The sequence below is a fragment of the Rosa rugosa genome, chromosome 2 (genome assembly GCF_958449725.1).
Source record: "Rosa rugosa chromosome 2, drRosRugo1.1, whole genome shotgun sequence".
NCBI lineage: Eukaryota > Viridiplantae > Streptophyta > Magnoliopsida > Rosales > Rosaceae > Rosa > Rosa rugosa.
In genome coordinates, this window is record NC_084821.1 from 56017478 (window position 1) to 56035336 (window position 17859).

General features: G+C 38.5%; 2 protein-coding genes and 1 pseudogene across 2 annotated transcripts; 1 reads left to right on the forward strand and 2 right to left on the reverse strand.

The window, feature by feature from the left end:
- Window positions 1-1742: 1742 nt before the first annotated feature.
- Window positions 1743-3122, reverse strand: LOC133731082 (uncharacterized). Its single transcript, XM_062158545.1, has one exon. It carries the CDS (start codon window positions 3120-3122, stop codon window positions 1743-1745), a length of 1380 nt encoding a protein of 459 aa, XP_062014529.1.
- A 2631-nt stretch (window positions 3123-5753) lies between these two features.
- On the reverse strand, window positions 5754-6313 carry LOC133731083 (pectinesterase inhibitor-like; annotated as a pseudogene).
- Window positions 6314-12329: 6016 nt separating this feature from the next.
- On the forward strand, window positions 12330-17334 carry LOC133728600 (probable potassium transporter 13). Its single transcript, XM_062156021.1, has 10 exons — window positions 12330-12717; window positions 13468-13699; window positions 13792-14037; window positions 14175-14225; window positions 14377-14637; window positions 14774-14826; window positions 15045-15159; window positions 15537-15791; window positions 15891-16413; window positions 16506-17334. Exons 1-10 carry the CDS (start codon window positions 12664-12666, stop codon window positions 16930-16932), a joined length of 2217 nt encoding a protein of 738 aa, XP_062012005.1. The 5' UTR covers window positions 12330-12663; the 3' UTR covers window positions 16933-17334.
- The last annotated feature ends 525 nt before the right edge of the window (window positions 17335-17859 follow it).

Here is a 17859-nt window from a genome sequence, read left to right on the forward strand (position 1 = left end):
TTCTCCCCACTTCCCGGTGATTTTCGCTCTGCTCGATCTACGACGTCGAGTATCGATTTGGTGACGCAGAAGATTAGCAAAAGTCCTCACCACGAGGCATAAAGAATCCCACGACGAGGTTGGTGCTCTCCTCGTCCACAGTCGTTTGAAAGAAGTCAGGTCAAGGGACACCCCCGACGACCGCACCCGACGGTGCTGGCACGCCCGCGCAGAAAAGAGACTGTTGACCAGCTGCAACAAAATTGGAGCCAAACAATTATAACATTTGAGTTGAAGTGGGGAGGGATGAAGCCAGTAATGAAGAAGCTTTGGACAGCAGAAATAACATCTGGAGCAACAACACTCCAACATTTTTTGAAAAAACAGCCGCCGTATCCATCAGGCCCAGGCGCACTAAAGTCATCCATTGAAAGGACAGTGGCAAGAATATCCCCCGAAGAAGGCAACGAAGTAAGAGCAGTGTTTTCAAGGGGCGTAACCAGATTTGGGATTACTCTCTCTACCAGGCCAGAGTCTTCAAGATTACCATCCTTGGTGAAAGCCATCTGAAAATAATTAACAATATGACCAGCAATCAAATCATGAGATTGTAGAAGCGTACCACCAGCCCGCAAGGAGGCCAATGACGTGTGCAGCCTTCGGATTTTGACCATATTATGAAGGAAAGATGTGTTCCTATCCCCCTCACGTAGCCATCTGATTCTAGATTTGTCTCGAAGAAAAGTGTCCTGCATTTTCAAAGCTCGTTGAAATTGCAAATGAGCCTGGTCCTCTCTTTGGATCCGATCAGGTGAAGGGCCCAAGTTGGAAATTTCATGCTGGACCAGGTTTAGAGCCGCCTCACAGGAATTAACAGATTGATAAACATTCCCAAAAACATTGACATTCCAACCTTTGAGCATATTCTTCAGCGCCCGGAGCTTTGAGGAAAGCACAAACATCGGGCAACCCACAAAATGAAGAGTAGCCCAGAAATTACTGACCGTACAATGGAATTCCGGGTGTTGCAGCCACATATTTTGGAATTTGAACTGAGGCTTAGAAACAAATGGCAGACGAGAGCAGCTCATTAACAAAGGACAATGATCAGAAGCCGCACGAGTTAATGTCCGACAATCAAAGTTGTTCCATGCATCCAACCATCTTGAATTACAAAGGGCCCTATCAAGCCTTTCAAAGGTTCTCCTATTAGTCCACGTGTAAGACAGGCCCCTAGTATGAACATCAAGAAGATGGCAGTTTGAGCACATCTGCTGGAAATCAAAACACGAGGCAGCGCTGGGAGGATTTCCACCTCTTTTTTCGTGGGCTCCCATAACACAGTTAAAATCACCAAAGACAATCCACGGACCAACCACTAGGTTAGTGTGAACATGGTAGAGGTCTTGCCAAAGTTGACGACGACCTGCAATGGTTGTTTTGGCATACACTGCTGTCATGAAACACTGAACACCGTCGAGGATGACGGAAACAGTGATTTGTTGAGCAGAAGAGGAGATTACTATAGGGTCAAGGTCCCTGTGACAAAGAAACCAAAGGTTGGGGTCTTGTATGCCCCGATCATTAGTAGCCACAGGAATAAGTCCTATGGATCTCCAAAAGGACAAAAGGAATTGAATGAATTAAGGTAAAAGGTTCAGAGAGGCATACAATTACCGGCTTGTGAATATGGATCATTTTACGTAAAACCCGTTTCGTGACATCATTTGTGATGCCGCAGGCGTTCCAATACAAGAAATTCATTAGAAATGCTTGAGAGTAGCTCCCTTGCGAAGGAGAGCACGTCCCGCAGGTTTGTGAGAGATTATTTTCATTTTTGCTTTCTCATTTTGCTTCAGCAGTTTCTTCGACTTCTTATGGAGAACGGGTGTGAATTCTCCTTCCTCCAAATTCTCAGTTCTAACTTCCATCTGACAGTCACTAAGATTAGAGTCGGCCATGATAATAGGTGGAGGAACTGAAGAAATTTCTGGAGTTGACGTGGAGCTTGCAGGTTGGATTTCAATATCCGGTTCCATCCTAGTAAAACCAGGTGGGACACTCTCGCTTGAAGCTGAATGATGCACGGGCACATCAACCATCTCCAGACCAACCATAGCTGGAATAGCTATGAAAGTTGAAACTGCAGTGATAATTGGAGCTGCTGTGATAGTATCGACATTATTCAAAACAGATGAAGCCAACATATCGTCAACGTCATGCCTTAAATTTGATTCAATGGTTACCAGCGGTGGCGTGGCAACCACAGGATTACTGACTAATCTCCTAGTTGCATCCCGTTGCTTTGAGTGATGTTGTGACTTGTGTGATCGATTATTCCTCCTTGGCTTCAGTTCCGATCGCTGCATTGATCTTCCCCGCCCCTTTTGGATATCGACCACAGTGTCGTCCGAAGCCTTAGAACGGCAAGTAACAGCGACATGGCCAACTATTCCACACCGGGTGCAGACATCAGGTTCAGATTCATATTCAACTCCGATCACCACAACCTCACCATTGGCCCGAGTGATTCTGAGCTTGCCATGAAGAGGCTGTGAGAAGTCAACATCTACTAAAATTCTGGCAAACAAGCCCACGGTGCGGTTCTTGGTTTGGGGGTCAAGTTTCAGGGGCGTACCAATGCCCGATGCAATTTCAAAAAGAGTTTGTTGATCCCAGTAGGCAAAACCTAAATCCCAAAAACGCACCCATACCTGTGCGAAGGTATTTCTGTATGTAGATGGAGAGAAATCAGGTGACCATTTAATCAAGCGGAGCATGCCGGAGTTTAGTCGTACTGTCCCCGACGACCAGACGAGCTGCATATCAACTAAGTTTTTGAACTGGAGCATGAAAAAACCCCTACCAAGAGGTGCCACAGTCCAGAGATCTAAGCCCGACCATAGTTGCCCCAATTGTTGTACAAGATCTGGGGTTGTGACAGGAGAATTAACTCGACCAATCAAGTTGGTTTTGCATCTCTCGAGGCCGCGTAGAAAAGGTTCTTCAGAGATGCGAATAGAGTTCAACCCATCTTCAAAGAATGGCGAAGGCAGGTCAGCGATGGCAAAAGAAATTGGAGACATCTCAGTCAGAGCTGCTGCGTAGGAGAGCTTTTGCTTTTTTGGGATGTCTGCTGCCATGAAGGATGGCCGACAAGAACGGTGTATGGGCCGTCAGAAGAATAATTTGGAAATTGCCATTGCACGCCGAAGAATCTTTTCTGCCACTGCCACCCAGCTGAAACCCTCCTGCCACAAAGCACTTGGAAAGAGTGTATTAATTTAATAAAAAATATTAAAATAGTAATTAATAGCACGCTGAAGATTTCTGTCTGCAACCACCGCCGGCGCCGGAACCCGAGGAGGAGGAAGAGCCTGTCTTGAACCACCTACTGACTACCAAGATACGGTGGAGAAGAGGGCTGAGGAAGGAAAAGTTCCAGCACAGATTTCAGCATCGCTGGGATAGAGGAGGCGGGAATCAAATTTCTCCCAAATAGCCATCCGATCAACGTAGCTGACTGAAGAGGCAAGCCCTCTGCCGGCGACCAGAAAGTGCCGTAGTTGCTTTGGAGATGGTGCTTTACTTCAGGAAGCCAAAGTCGATGGAGATGATGACATTATGAGAGAGGGAAATAGCAGAGAGCCGTGAAAACACTTACGGGGCTATACCATCAGGTCGCTTACACTCTTACTTTCTTCAAAGATGGAGAGTGTTGAGTTTGAAGCAATTTGATATATTGGCAGGAATGGAGCCAGTAAGTGAGTTCTCCCTTAGACGCAATACCTGCAATCTATGCAAATGCCCAATTTGAGGAGGGATTTGATGAGTGAAGCTATTGTTCTCGAGACTTAGCAGATTAATGAAGATGATACTGACAGACCTTGGCCATGGTTTTTAGGTAAGTATATGGGAATTTAAGAAAGCACTTAATTGCTCTGTTTCTGTGGTTCTTGTTTGAATTTTAGTTTAGGGGATTTATGACCTTTGGTTTTTGTGTTATATGTTAGAATAGATTGTATCTTGACTAGAGGATCTCAGGTATAACGATATTTTCCCCCGAAAAACAAAACATTCATGGATATTGGACTTGGGAATAAGTAGCGGGGGGAGGGATCTCCTTCTTCGTGTTAGGCTTTTGAGACATTCTCAAATGATTAAGCATTTTTTTTTTTTTTTGGTTCTTTTGCCCGTGTGTGTAGGGTGAAAATGATCCAGGTGGTGGAAGTGATGTTGAAACATAAGGAGGACCTGTACATCCTCAAACCTTGAGGCTGTGAGCAGAACATCACAGAGCAATTTGAATATTAGTTTAATTATACTATGATTTTGTAATATGAAGTTTAATTGACATAATTTACTACATGAATGCTTCCTTTTATTATCCTTCAATGAAAGGATTTAATTGAAACATTGTCTATTAGAAGTGTGAATGATGACATCTTTTACGACACGCAAAAGGGTCTCTTACGACACGCAAAATAGTTTTTTACGACACGCAAAATAGTTTTTTACGACACACAAAAAAGTCTTTTTACGACATGCAAAATGGTTTTTTATGACACGCAAAAGAGTCTTTTACGACTCGCAAAATGATCTTTTACGACTCGCAAAATGATCTTTTACGACACGCAAGAGGAGTCTTTTACGACACGCAAAATAATCTTTTACGGCACATAATCAAAGTTGTAAGACATCTTTTACGGCATACAAAAGAGTGTTTTACGACGTGCAAAAAATGTTTTTTACGACACATTTTGTGTGCCACAAGAGAAATTTATCTTTTACGACATGGTCTTTTACGACACACGCTTCTTTGTGCCGTGAAGTTGTCATTTTGTGTGTCGTAAAAGACCAGTTTTGTTGTAGTGGTTGGGTCTAATTTTAATTATATGGGAGTCCTGGTTCGTAAGTGCAATGATTCATGTTCCATTGTTGACCAATTACAACGATATTGCAAAGATCGCTACTAGTAATTTTAAGACTATCAAGTGCATGCAATTTTTGAATCCTGTCGAGAGTCCTCATTCCTTAAATTTTTTATCCATTTCTTGGTCATATGTTTATCAGATCGTATGATCTTATTGGATTATATGTTATTAGCTTTATATAGGATGTAGGCTACGCGTACGTGTATATTATATTTAAGAATTAAAAACTAGAGACTTGAAATTCTTTTGTGTGTTTGGTTATCGAAAGAAGATTATCATTATAAAATATAAAACTTGCGACTTTTTTATTTTACTTTTCTTTTTCTGCCATTTTAAAAATGAAATTTTGTATTTGTGTGTAAGTTTTCAAAGGACGAGCTAGCCTGGTTTATGACTATTAAGCTATACACAAGTGATTGATGGATCAGTCTTCATGGGTCAAGAAACACATGCAGTGAAAGGTCAATCAAAGAAAATGGTTCAAAGAAACACATTCATCTTAATTTAATATCATTGAAGAGATAATTTCAATCCCTCCGAAGAAGAGATTGAATTTGAGACTTTGGATAAAACCGGTTATCGACGGGTGAGAGCGATTGGGATCGGAGGACTCGAGAGGCATGGATAGCTGGGTTTGGAAGAATTAGGTGTACGTTGCTTGTTACCCCTCTTGATTTGATCGTAACATGAGATAAGTTTGAATTAGAGTAATCCAGCAATCAAGACTATTTTATTTCTTTACTCGTATCAGTGCATACACCAACTCCAAAGAAGCTTCAACTATTTCATTAATCAATGATGAGTAAAGCAAAACCCCAAATCTTTTCCAACATTTATTAGCTAGAGTCCTTCAATTATTCTATTAGCAGCCTCGGATAGCTCTTCATATATCAACATTTCATAAATCATGTCTCTAGGAACTACTTTCCCATTGTAAACCTCAATCTCATGACGACAATAAGCCACATACACGACAGCTCGACTCACAGAATGTTCAGCACCACCATACTTGACACTCTTCAACTTGAGGGTTGCCGAAGCCAAGTCCTGTGTGGATGAGTAAAACCCTTTGCTACATGTTTTCAAAGCTTTCGGGACATTTTTATCTTTGATTCCAGAAGCTATTTCTGACATGTTGGTGGTCAAAGTCTTGGCATTGTTGCTTAGACAACTTAGGATAATGACGGCAATCCCAGCTTTGTTAGCCTTCACGCTGCGTGGGTCGGAATTCAGGCACTCGATGCAGGTTGTTGGTACCTCGATCGGCGTTGTGACACTCAATTTCGATTAGTTGGTCATCTGCAATGACAATAAAGCATAGGATTATAGCAAGAACAAGAAGAACAATTGTGAAAGAAGAAGCCATTGTACCTTTAGTTCGTCTACAAGTCCATTGTGCTTAGTTTCCTTGTATAAATAGAGGGATGCTGCATGAGACATGTTATTTAACGGTTAAAATGGAGATAATTTTTTTTTTTTTTTTTTTTTTAAACCCCACCCCACTCCCACCCTTGATGGGGCTCGAACTCTTGACCTCTCATATGAGAGACCAAAGCCTTACCACCCCACCAAACACACACTTGTTTGGAGATAAATGTCTCTTTGAATCTTTGTTGTCATAGACTCGTTACACATGAATTCCTACACACTTGTTTACACATTCTCTATATATGAAAACAAAATTAATAAGGTAGCAACCATTAGATTTTGAAAAATTTAAACGGCAAAGGAAATGTGAGTCAGTTTTTGTTTCTTTCTTGAAAACAAAATTTGTTTCTTTCCTAAGAATTGTTGCAAATGGTACATAGTAGTTGAGAAGAAGATGGCCATTAATTGGGTAGTGGACGGCTGAGATATTTTCATCTCATAGTGTGTGTATTGCAGTCCCCATGTTGTCTAGTCTTATCAAGTTATCTAAGTTTCAACATTGTACTCCTTAATTGGATACATACCTTCATTTGAGTATTACTTGCCATGTACGTAAGACCTCAATTTAAGCTGTCTTGCAATCTTAAGCCTACGTTACCAACTTACCATATTCATTTCAAAGTCTATGAGAGGTCTTGTAATTTTGCTTACGTGAAATGTGAGATTATGACATTAAACTTAGTTTCTCACCAAACTACGTTATGCAGGTAGGTTCTGTCCAACGAGTTTTATTCGATTAGGATTTTAAAGAGCCCTTGGCATAGCTTCTATTCATATCTCTAAAATTGGTATTTGGACCTCTTTCTTTTTTCAAGAGATAGTTGACTTTGTCAACTCATGTCAAATTACCAATAAAGACACAAAAGAGAAAGAAAGAAAAATTTTAAAAAGTCTTTTCCCTTTTAGAGGTATGAAATCAACAAATGGTCATCCTCATGCCATTTTTGCCCTTTTGTTTTTGTTATGGTCTTCATCAACAGACCAATTCCTTACTTTGTAGTTCCTCGAGTCAATTTTGGATATGCAATATTCTCTAACCAAAACACCACTTTCTCTTAAAATCATACTCATCCATTGGAGCGTACTGTTCCCATCGAGCAAATATATGAAACGAGGGAATCTTAGGAAGTTGAAGAAATGAACTCTTGGCCTCTAAAGATGCATATGCCTACAAAATACAGCAATAAGAAAAGGGAGGGGTGGAGGGAGAGAGAGCTATCAACTGAAAGTTTTTTTTTTTTTTTTTTTTTTTTTTTTTTTTTTTAAAGCTTAGTTGTATCAAGAGTAAAATAATATTGGGTGAAATGTTCAAAAATTGATGGAGGTCTAACTACCGATTTTGGAGGTATATGAATAGAACACTCTAAACAAAAGTTGTTATTGATATTATTGGATGATGGGTATTATGGAAAAATTAGGGAGGTGTAGATATCATATTAGTTATTTGTAAAAGTAAGTTGGATGAGGTCTATTAAGTGGCCTAGTGGTTCTTGCCTAGTTGGGTGTGCTCCCCAACCTAGGTTCGAACCCCGAAGCTGTCAAAGTGGCCAGACACTGTGCTGCAATGCACAGTTGGAGCATTTCACATGCGCCGAAGGGGTTTATCTTGGGCCTAGGAAGTTTTTGGGTTCCCCTTGACAAAGTCAAAAAAAAAAAAAAAAAAAAAAGTGGGGAGGTCTAAATACCAATTTTGGAGGTATGAATAGAAGCTCCCATTTGTCATTGGATAGTACACAGTTGTGCTCATCCACAAAGTTGAGTGACCATTAATTGAGTACGAAATTCATTGAGTAGGTGAACATGACTCCCTAGAAGACTTAATAGGAATGATTTTTATTTGAAATTCATTGAGTAGGTGAACATGACTCCCTAGAAGACTTAATAGGAATGATTTCATACTCAGTTGTGCTTAACTGTTGTTCAATCTAAATCACAGGGTGGATAACAATAAGGTGGTTGAAATTTATTTACTTCCCTCAGTATCCTGCACCGTTGGATTTAGATCTAACGGCAGTTGAGTACAACTACTAATCATGAAAATGACTGAGTAGGTGAACATGATTGGTCTTTTAGGTCAGCTCAAGTGAAGGATTAACTTCAATCTTCTCTAACCAAAACAGAAAACCGAAAACCGTTCCTATCAATTGTGACTAAAGAGAAATTCTTAGATAGGACAGACGTGTCACGTGACTGGTATACCCAGCAATCATGTTTCTCTGTTTTTTTAACTGTATTTCAAAATTACCCATGTTTAATTAAAATGAAATACCCAAAACATTCCATACATATGCACTGATTGGCTGAGCGTATCACCACGTGGCACGCCTGCCCCACCTAAGAATCTCTCATGACTAAAACTAAAATGAGAAATTATTAGGTAGGACGGACGTGTCACGTGAATGGTGCACCCAGCCAATCATGTTTCTCTATCTCTTCATTGTATTTTAAAACTACTCATGTTTTATTGAAAGGGATAATATCATAAATGGTCACTCAACTTTTACATATTCAACACTTTGGTCACTCACTTTTTAAATATATCACTTTGGTCATTCAATTTTAACTCTGTTATTCACCTAAGTCACTCCCTTAATTTTTTTGATTAAAAAAAAAACTCTATCTGTCACAATATCAAGAATATTTTTGTCCAACTAATTGTGAAAAATTGAAAAGTCTAAATTAGAATAATTAGGAGAAGTGATTAAAGTGAGACAAAATACTCATTCGGTGACTATAGTGATTGACAGAGTAATAGTTGAATGATCAAAATAATATATTTGAAAATTAAGTGACAAAAGTGTCGAATGAGTCATAGTTGAGTGATCATTTGTTAAATTCTCTCTTATTGAAATAAATTATCTAAAATATCGCCCACTACCCTCTGCAGAAGCATAATTGGTTGGACATACCAGACCCTACCAAAGATTCTTTCAATTAAAGTTTCACACGAAATCCCATGAATTGCCATATGTATGCTCTCTATGAATACACGTGGCATGTCCTACTCATCCATTCGTCCAAGTCATGCAGATAAGCCTGGTCAGCAGCACAAGAGATCAAAACTGAAGAGTCAATATCAGAAAGTTTTGATCGGTTATGCAGTTGATGCAGTTTTTATTGCTGCTCCCAAATTGAAACCCATATTAATTTCCTTTGGTTTCTTCCATCGACACATAGAATTGTATAGCTCTTCTTTGAAGTCGGCCAACCGTACTTATTACAACAACGTACGATATCAAATGACTAACTTCGTTGGATGAACTGGGAGGTCACATTTTCTTCTGTACAATACCATGAAAACTAGCCATGGTAAATATTCTAGGCAAACATGACGGCAGACAAACTATCTTCTTCAAAATATTATTAAATATAATTGCGTTCGAGTTAGTACTTTCCCAGTTGTCTTCATCCATGCATGATATCATGTAATGTTACTTGACGCATATTTATACAAAATCTCTAGATGATCTAAATTAATTTTAAGCATTTTCCATCTTAAAATTATAATATTTTCGCATGAGGGACGTGTTATATATGACATGTCCACACTTGTTTTTCACCAATACAAGTCACATGAACTATTCGGAGTTTTGTCTCAATGAATTTTATCCGAATGTAATTTTGACGATGCTGCACTATGCATGCCGTGTAGTACCAGAGATCAAAATTGATCCATGAACAAGTGAGTGAAAGTCGATCGACCTCGATCAGTCAGTGCAGTTCCGCGATCAGCCGATCACCACACTCTGCAACCAACAAATTCAAACCATCTTAATTTCCTTTCGCTTGTTCCCACTATATATATATATATATATATATATATATATATATAATCGTGTGAACTCTTACATTTTCTTAGAAGTCGGCTAAACTTACGAGACCGTACAATATGAAACTAACTTCATTGGACGTACCGGCGGTCACTTTTTCTTGCAACAAGTCAAATTATGGCAACCCCCAATTGCTCGTCTTACTTTCTTTAAGTCAATCTCAACCATTATGGGGTCTAAAACATCCGTCTCATTTTCCAACTTAACCGCACGAAAATTGCCAATGCAGAAAGTGATGGAATTTGCATGCATATTTCTATATACCACCAAATTCAAAACACTGACTTACCTTGTCACATATGATGCAAAACCTTTGGTCCCTTTTGAAAAAAAAATATCCAATGGGAGGTTGATCAAAGTGGACCAGTGAGTTCTGATATTTGGTCGACGAGTAGATTTGAGATATTAATAGTTTTTTTTTTTTTTGACAACTAGATTTGAGATATTAGTAGTTTGACTTAGGTTGTTTACTTTCTCAAGAAAGATATGCATATCACGTGATAGTCACATGTGAGGTAGGATACAAGCTAGGGTTTGGTGTATGCATGGTATTATTCGTATGATATAAGCAGATCCATACATGAAGTTAGACCAAATCGAGTTTGTTGGATAAGAACTTGACTCGATCCGAATTTGCCTTTCTGGGATTTAACTGGACACAAAAGAGGAGAATAAATCTCTTGTCCAATTGGTTGCTTCACATGATTTGTTTAGTGTAAATTACATAGTTTGAAATTTTTCTAGGAAAAGAGTTCATACTCAACAATCTCAATCGACTTTTATCGGTCTTGCACTTTACTCGGTAACAAAATTTTGTTACACTTAACCATTAGAATTAGTCATTGAGTTGTACTTAGTCATTACAAATTTTTTTTTTTGGTTAGAGATGATTGCGTACAGTGCGACACTTTTGATGTGTCACTGGATTTTATATTAGTATCTCCAACAACAACAAAATTACCATAAATAATAGATGGAACACTAATCAGTAAAGACAAGGGGAAGATGCCTCCTTCCCATCTTTTACAAGAATACAATATTACTGCCCGCCATACATTTTCTTTTCTATACGGATGAAACTCTGGTTCATATATTTCATTTTGTTTTATGCTGTGTAGAAAAATATTCTGGTGAGGCCTTTTTTTTGTTTTGCTTCAAGATTAATCCTAGGTTATTCCAATGCATGCTTTGCCGTTTTCCTAGAATATTGTAGATTCTATATAGCCGCACAGCTATGGTACTTGCCATATTCTCACAAGAATACGTACACATTACACCCAACTTTGAATCTTCAATGTTCTCTATTAGTTAGATGGAGACTTGCTAATTAACAATAGCAACTCGATATTTTTCCATTGTCCTTGGTAGAACACTTCGTGATATTTAATTTTCATGTTGGACTTATGTTTATGAAATTAAATATACAAGAAATGAGAAAGGCTTATGAAATGAAGTACGTGTTTATTAAACACGTTCAGTTGCTAGTGCATTTCGGATTACACTTTTAACTGTGTTATGAGGTGTAGGTGGTGATAATCACCATGAAGTATATATGCACTAGTGCGCTTGGTAGGTACTCCAAGACCCGCCAATACTAATGGAAAATTAGGATCAGTTGTTTTGTCGATCCTCGATTATCTGAGATAAGATGTGCATCATTTAAACCGTACATGAAGACAATGACAAGATATTAGACAAAATTAAAAAAAAATTAGACTAATCAATTGTCAAACAATCTCGAATTTAGTTAAAGAGGCTTAGAGAATGAATTATTCTCATCATTGAACTATATGGTACAAGATAAACACAAACCAAAACCAACAATGATAAACTCCGACATGCCCTGAATCTATCATAAAATACACAAAACATCAAACCCAAAAATTTTGATTCTTAAACAAGTCGCCAAAATGATATAAGGTATATACTAGTTCATCTTCATTTCCCAACATTTAGGAATTGCTGTCATAAAAAAAACACATTTGGGAATTGCTATTCAATTATTTGTTTTCTTTTTCTGGAGGATGAATTATTTGTTTTCTTTGCGAATGACCTTTATTCTCTTTCTCTATAGTCTAATATTTTCTACCCAAGTAAATTATTGGCCAGAGCAATTCTTTAATATAAAAAAAATTGACCTCCTTTCTACTTGGCAAAACACAGAGACACCTAGGCCACCATTCTCAGGACTATTCTAGTCCCATCTTGACACGTTGTGTTGCTTCAAAGCTCGCAGTCTTTAACTGCTTTCCTTCTCTTCCCTCCTTCATTCTCTCTCTCAGTTTCTCTGTTTTTTTGCCATAACTGGCTTCATCCATAAAGAAAACTCCAAGTGAAACACAACTGGAGATCTTTGATTCCTTTTGGGTCCTCTTCCTTTTCACCATTTGGCAAAAGCCCAGTTTAGAACATAGTACATAGTACATAGTACACAGTTCTAGAGTGGTACAAACTACAAACTCTTAGCATTGATTGAGCTTTTTGGGTCCCAAATGGCAAGACAAATGGACCCAGAATCTGCTTCTGTTTCCGGCGGTTTACGTATGGTTAGTGTGTCTTTGCCTCATGTTTCAATATTTACTCGTGTTCTTTCTTTCTTTTCTGTGTTTGTTTCCATGGATATAGTCGCAGAGAAATGAAAAAAGATTGAAATTTTGAGTGTTTAAGGTAATCATTTCTGTAAATCTAAAATGGGTTTTGCTGTTTTGGGTTTAGAGTACTAAATTTTTACCATTTGTCATTGTTTAATTTCCACAGAAACCAAACAACAGATGCATTTTTGTTTCATCTTCCTTTGTTTATGGATATGGACCTTATGAGATACTTAGACTAAACGTATATCATGTCATCTTTGTATGATTGTTAGCATTTAGAAGAATCTGACTTGGTATTTCTTAGTTCTGTTTGTGCCATGACTCGAATTGTTCTTCTTTCATATTAGTTCTGGTTGTGATGTAAATTATATCTCATTCCATTTATCTGGGCAGTTTAGCTGATTCAAGATTAGCTTCTTATAATATAAGAAAATTAAGTTTACGTTTTGTTTTGGTACACTTGTTCATGACTGACCAAAAGAAGAAATGTTCTTCATGGCTTCTCACTTGTGAAGAATTCAGGGGCCGGAATTTGTAGATTTTGATACTTAGATCTACTCAATTAACTCATTACTCTCGATTACTTGTGTTTTTTTTTTTTTTTTTTTGGTCTTTGGTTATTTGGCTATATAAGTAATCAAATTCTTTTTGCTTTATAGTTTTTAAACATAGTAACACTCCTCTTGCTTGTTTCATCTGCAGAATTTCTACACGACCACTCTCTGCCTTGCTTATCAGAGTCTTGGTATTGTTTATGGGGATCTTAGTATATCCCCCATATATGTATACAAAAGTACATTCTCAGGTGGTATGCAACTTTATGAGGAGGATCTTGAGATTCTTGGGGTACTTTCCATGGTTTTTTGGACTTTGACTCTTATTCCTCTCTGCAAATACATTTTCTTTGTGTTAGCAGCAGATGACAATGGCGAAGGTGCTTATATTAACCTGAATCATCGTGTAGTTTTCCACTAAATACATGGTTGGTTGTTGTTGGACATTGGAGATTTACTTCTGGTTTTACAGGTGGAACGTTTGCTTTGTATTCATCACTATGCCGACACTCAAGGATGGGTCTTTTGAACACAGTCGATCCTGCTCATGAGCGCCTATCTTCTTGCAGATCTGAAACTTCTAAAGATACAAGAATGAGCTTACTCATAAAAGAGTTTTTTGAGAAGCATAAGAGTTCTCGAATAGTATTGGTGCTTGTAGTTTTTCTAGGGACCGGCATGGTAATCGGTGATGGTATCCTCACTCCAACAATGTCTGGTATGATATCTATAATGATCTCTCTTGCCTTTCTAATTGACCCTTTCTAAATTGAACTTGGGTGTACATTCCTGTTTATGGTTCCTTCTGCAGTCATTGATTTAGGCCTAATGGGGCTTTGTTTTATATGTTGGCAGTTCTTTCTGCAGTCAATGGAATTAAAGTCAAAGTCCCACACTTACATGAGAGTAAGTTGATCACAAAAAGTATTTGTACTGTCTAATTTTGCCACTAAAAGTGTTAAGATATTTGCAATCTGAATGGAGATTTTGTCATTGGTAATTGAGTTGAATGGAGAAACATCCTTTTCTAATTCTATTGTAGCTTTGCAAATAACAGATTATACTGTGCTCATAGCTTGCACCATCTTGGTTAGCCTTTTTGCTCTTCAGCATTATGGGACACACAGAGTTGGGTTTCTTTTTGCTCCAATCATGACAGCATGGTTGCTATGCATTAGTGGGGTGGGCATTTACAATATATTTCGTTGGAACCCTGGTGTTATATGTGCTCTGTCGCCACACTATATTTACAAGTTCTTTGAAAAAACTGGAAGAGCTGGGTGGAGTTCCCTTGGAGGCATTGTTCTTTGTCTCACAGGTTAGTTAGTCCCACATCTTCTTTTATAAGCCTCATTTCTGCAATGCGAGATTGTTCTTTTTCTGACAACCGCTTAGAAATATCTTCTACATTAGCTTTATTTGGCTAAGACCAAGTCATCATTTGGCCGTTACAGGTACAGAAGCAATGTTTGCTGATCTTGGCCATTTTTCCAAACTCTCTATCAGGGTATGCTACTTTCATCCTTTGATATGAGTTCGGTGCTTTCATGCTAATTCAGGGTATGCTTTTGTAATGGATATTTGGCTGGTGGACAATTTTCTCTTGCATTTTAGCCCTGATTTATGATAAGAAGCACAATTTAATCATGATTTTCTAATAGTTTCACTTGTGGCTTACGATATTGCTTATTTATCTATCTATGTTTAACAAGTTCTTCCTGGCAGGTTGCGTTTTCAGGGCTTGTTTATCCTTGCTTAGTTTTGGCATACATGGGAGAAGCTGCTTATCTCTCCAAGCACAGAATGGATCTCCATAGAAGCTTTTTCAAGGCCATCCCTGGTAAACCTTGTTTAATATTTTTCTAATGGTATATCACTATGTCAGCTAGTTACTTTTGTATAAACTCGTGCATTTAATCAAGGAACTAAAAGTTTACTCGAAATCAATGATTTAGACCAGTTTAAATTGCTTTTCCACTTTAAAGCCAACAGTATTCTTTAGTATACAGTCTTTAAAATATAGGGTCATGAGTTCAAATATTCCTGTTGTTATTAGCTTTGACATGCTACATTTACCCTTAAAACAAATGCATGTGAAGTATATTTTCTGCAATGCTAAGACCTGTGGTGTAGTTCTGAAATTTTTAAGCCTCATTTGTTGCACGTACCCTAGATTTCATCTGATCTTTTTATGTTTATCTTATCCTTTCCATTCAGAGGATGTATTTTGGCCGGTATTGATTATTGCTACTCTTGCTTCTGTGGTGGGAAGTCAAGCAATAATTTCAGCTACCTTCTCAATAGTCAGTCAGTGCAGGGGACTGCGCTGCTTCCCACGCGTGAAGATAAAACATACGTCAAATCAGATACATGGGCAGATATACATTCCTGAGGTCAATTGGATTTTGATGGTATTGTGTCTTGCTGTTGTCATTGGATTTCGAGACACTAATATGATTGGCAACGCATATGGTTAGGGCTCTCTCTCTCTCTCTCTCTCTCTCGCGTATGTGTGTGCATGCTTGCATGCATTTTCGAAGTAAGAATTTAATACCATGATGCTTTTAACAGGGCTTGCTGCAGTGACAGTAATGTTCATCACAACCTGCTTGATGTTTTTGATTATTAGTACTGTTTGGAAGAAAAATGTTCTGTTGGCATTCTTGTTCGTTGTAATCTTTGGATCTCTTGAGCTACTCTATATTTCTGCATGCCTCAGTAAAGTACATAAAGGAGGCTGGCTTCCCCTTTTATTTGCTGTTGTAATCTTGTCTTTGATGTCTATATGGAATTACGGGACTGTAAAGAAAGATGCATTTGAGCTACAGAACAAGGTATCCTTGGATAGGCTGCTAAGCTCTGGGCCAAGCCTAGGTATCACAAGGGTCCCTGGAATCTGCCTAGTTTACTCTAACGTTGCCTCTGGTGTCCCTCCAATGTTTGCACATTTTGTCACAAACTTCCCAGCATTTCATCATACTCTCATATTTGTGACCCTTAAGTCTTTGATGGTTCCGAAAGTTCCAGTGGATGAGCGTTTTGTTGTTAACCGGGTTGGCCCACCAGAATTGCTTATCTTTCGGTGTATTGTAAGGTACTTTCTGTAAAGTTTCTCTTGCATAAAGCTCAATTCATTAGTTTTTGGACTAAACTATATTTGAAATTGTTATATGTTGTAACGTTCAGGTATGGATACAAGGATGTAAGAGATTGCTACGAATTTGAAACTCAACTGATTGAAGAGGTGGCAGAGTTCCTGAAACAGGAGGCCCATAGCAAAGAGATGGCAGTCAGAGAGAAGTCACCGAACTGTATGTTTGCTGCTGTGGGAAACGAGGTTAGTATTGCCAGTTCTGAGCAGTTGAGAAACAAGATTAAGGGTGGCAGTGTCGAGTGTCAGGAGGTGAACGAACTCAAGGAGGCTAGGGAAGCTGGTGTGGCATACATGATGGGAAATACTCATGTTGTGGCGAGTGACCTATCTCCTTTCCTGAAGAAGTTTGCAATTGACATTGTCTACGGTTTTCTAAGACGGAATTGCAGGCGTCCAGCAATCGCCCTTCAGATTCCTCATACCTCACTGATCGAAGTGGGAATGCTTTATCAGGTGTAACTTTAGCATGGAGTAAATACCCTCAGAGGCAAATGAGGAGCTAGTTGATAAAGAAAAGCTTTTCCTTCCTTTACCAAAGCTTTTACTTGATGAAGGAATTAGACCGAGGAAAATAAGTTTAGCTACGTACATGGTGCAGATTGTAGTTGATAATAGGAAACCTAGAATAGGCAACACTAACAACCGCCCCTTCTATGTACTCCATAGTCCATGAGATATAATAAACAAGAACAGTTCTCTTTTTTCCCCCTTTTTCTCCATTTTTCCCACTAATCTGGTATATGAGTTCTGAAGCCCCGTCCAATCTTACATGTAATTATGCAACACCAAGTCACTAACACTTGTTTGTCTAGGTGATAATTTTTTTTGGGCATCTCGGTTCATATTTTTTTTGTACCATCACTTAACCGACTAGTGATCAATTAATTGTGTGACCAGAAATCACTCCCTAACAGAGACCAGCATCACATTTTTGCTGCCTCCCGACTTTTGGGGTTGGCATTGTATATAAGAGTATTTATCTTCCATTTAAGTGAGCCTAAGCTTAGCTCCAAACTTCAATTCTCTCTTCTTTTTTTTCGATAAAAGGATAGCTTCATTAACTAAAGGTCAGAAGGCACATACATCAGATGCTGTCTCATACCTAAAAATCTAGATGGCACAAGCCGCCAAGCAAAAGACAAGTACCTTCACTGTTAACACATATGCTCACTTATTGAGCCTATAATATAAGAAATCAAATTCTCACTACTAACCCCCTTTGAAAAGAAAACCTAGTCGCCTAGAGACCTCAATTGGTGTACAACTAAGTAGACTGAGAAGAAAGTAATGATGAACCCAATTTCCAGTAGTAGGCAAAGGAACCAGGACAGTCTAAAGCTTTCCTTTGCCCTTATCTCTAGGGCTAGAGCCTGAAGCACCGGCTGC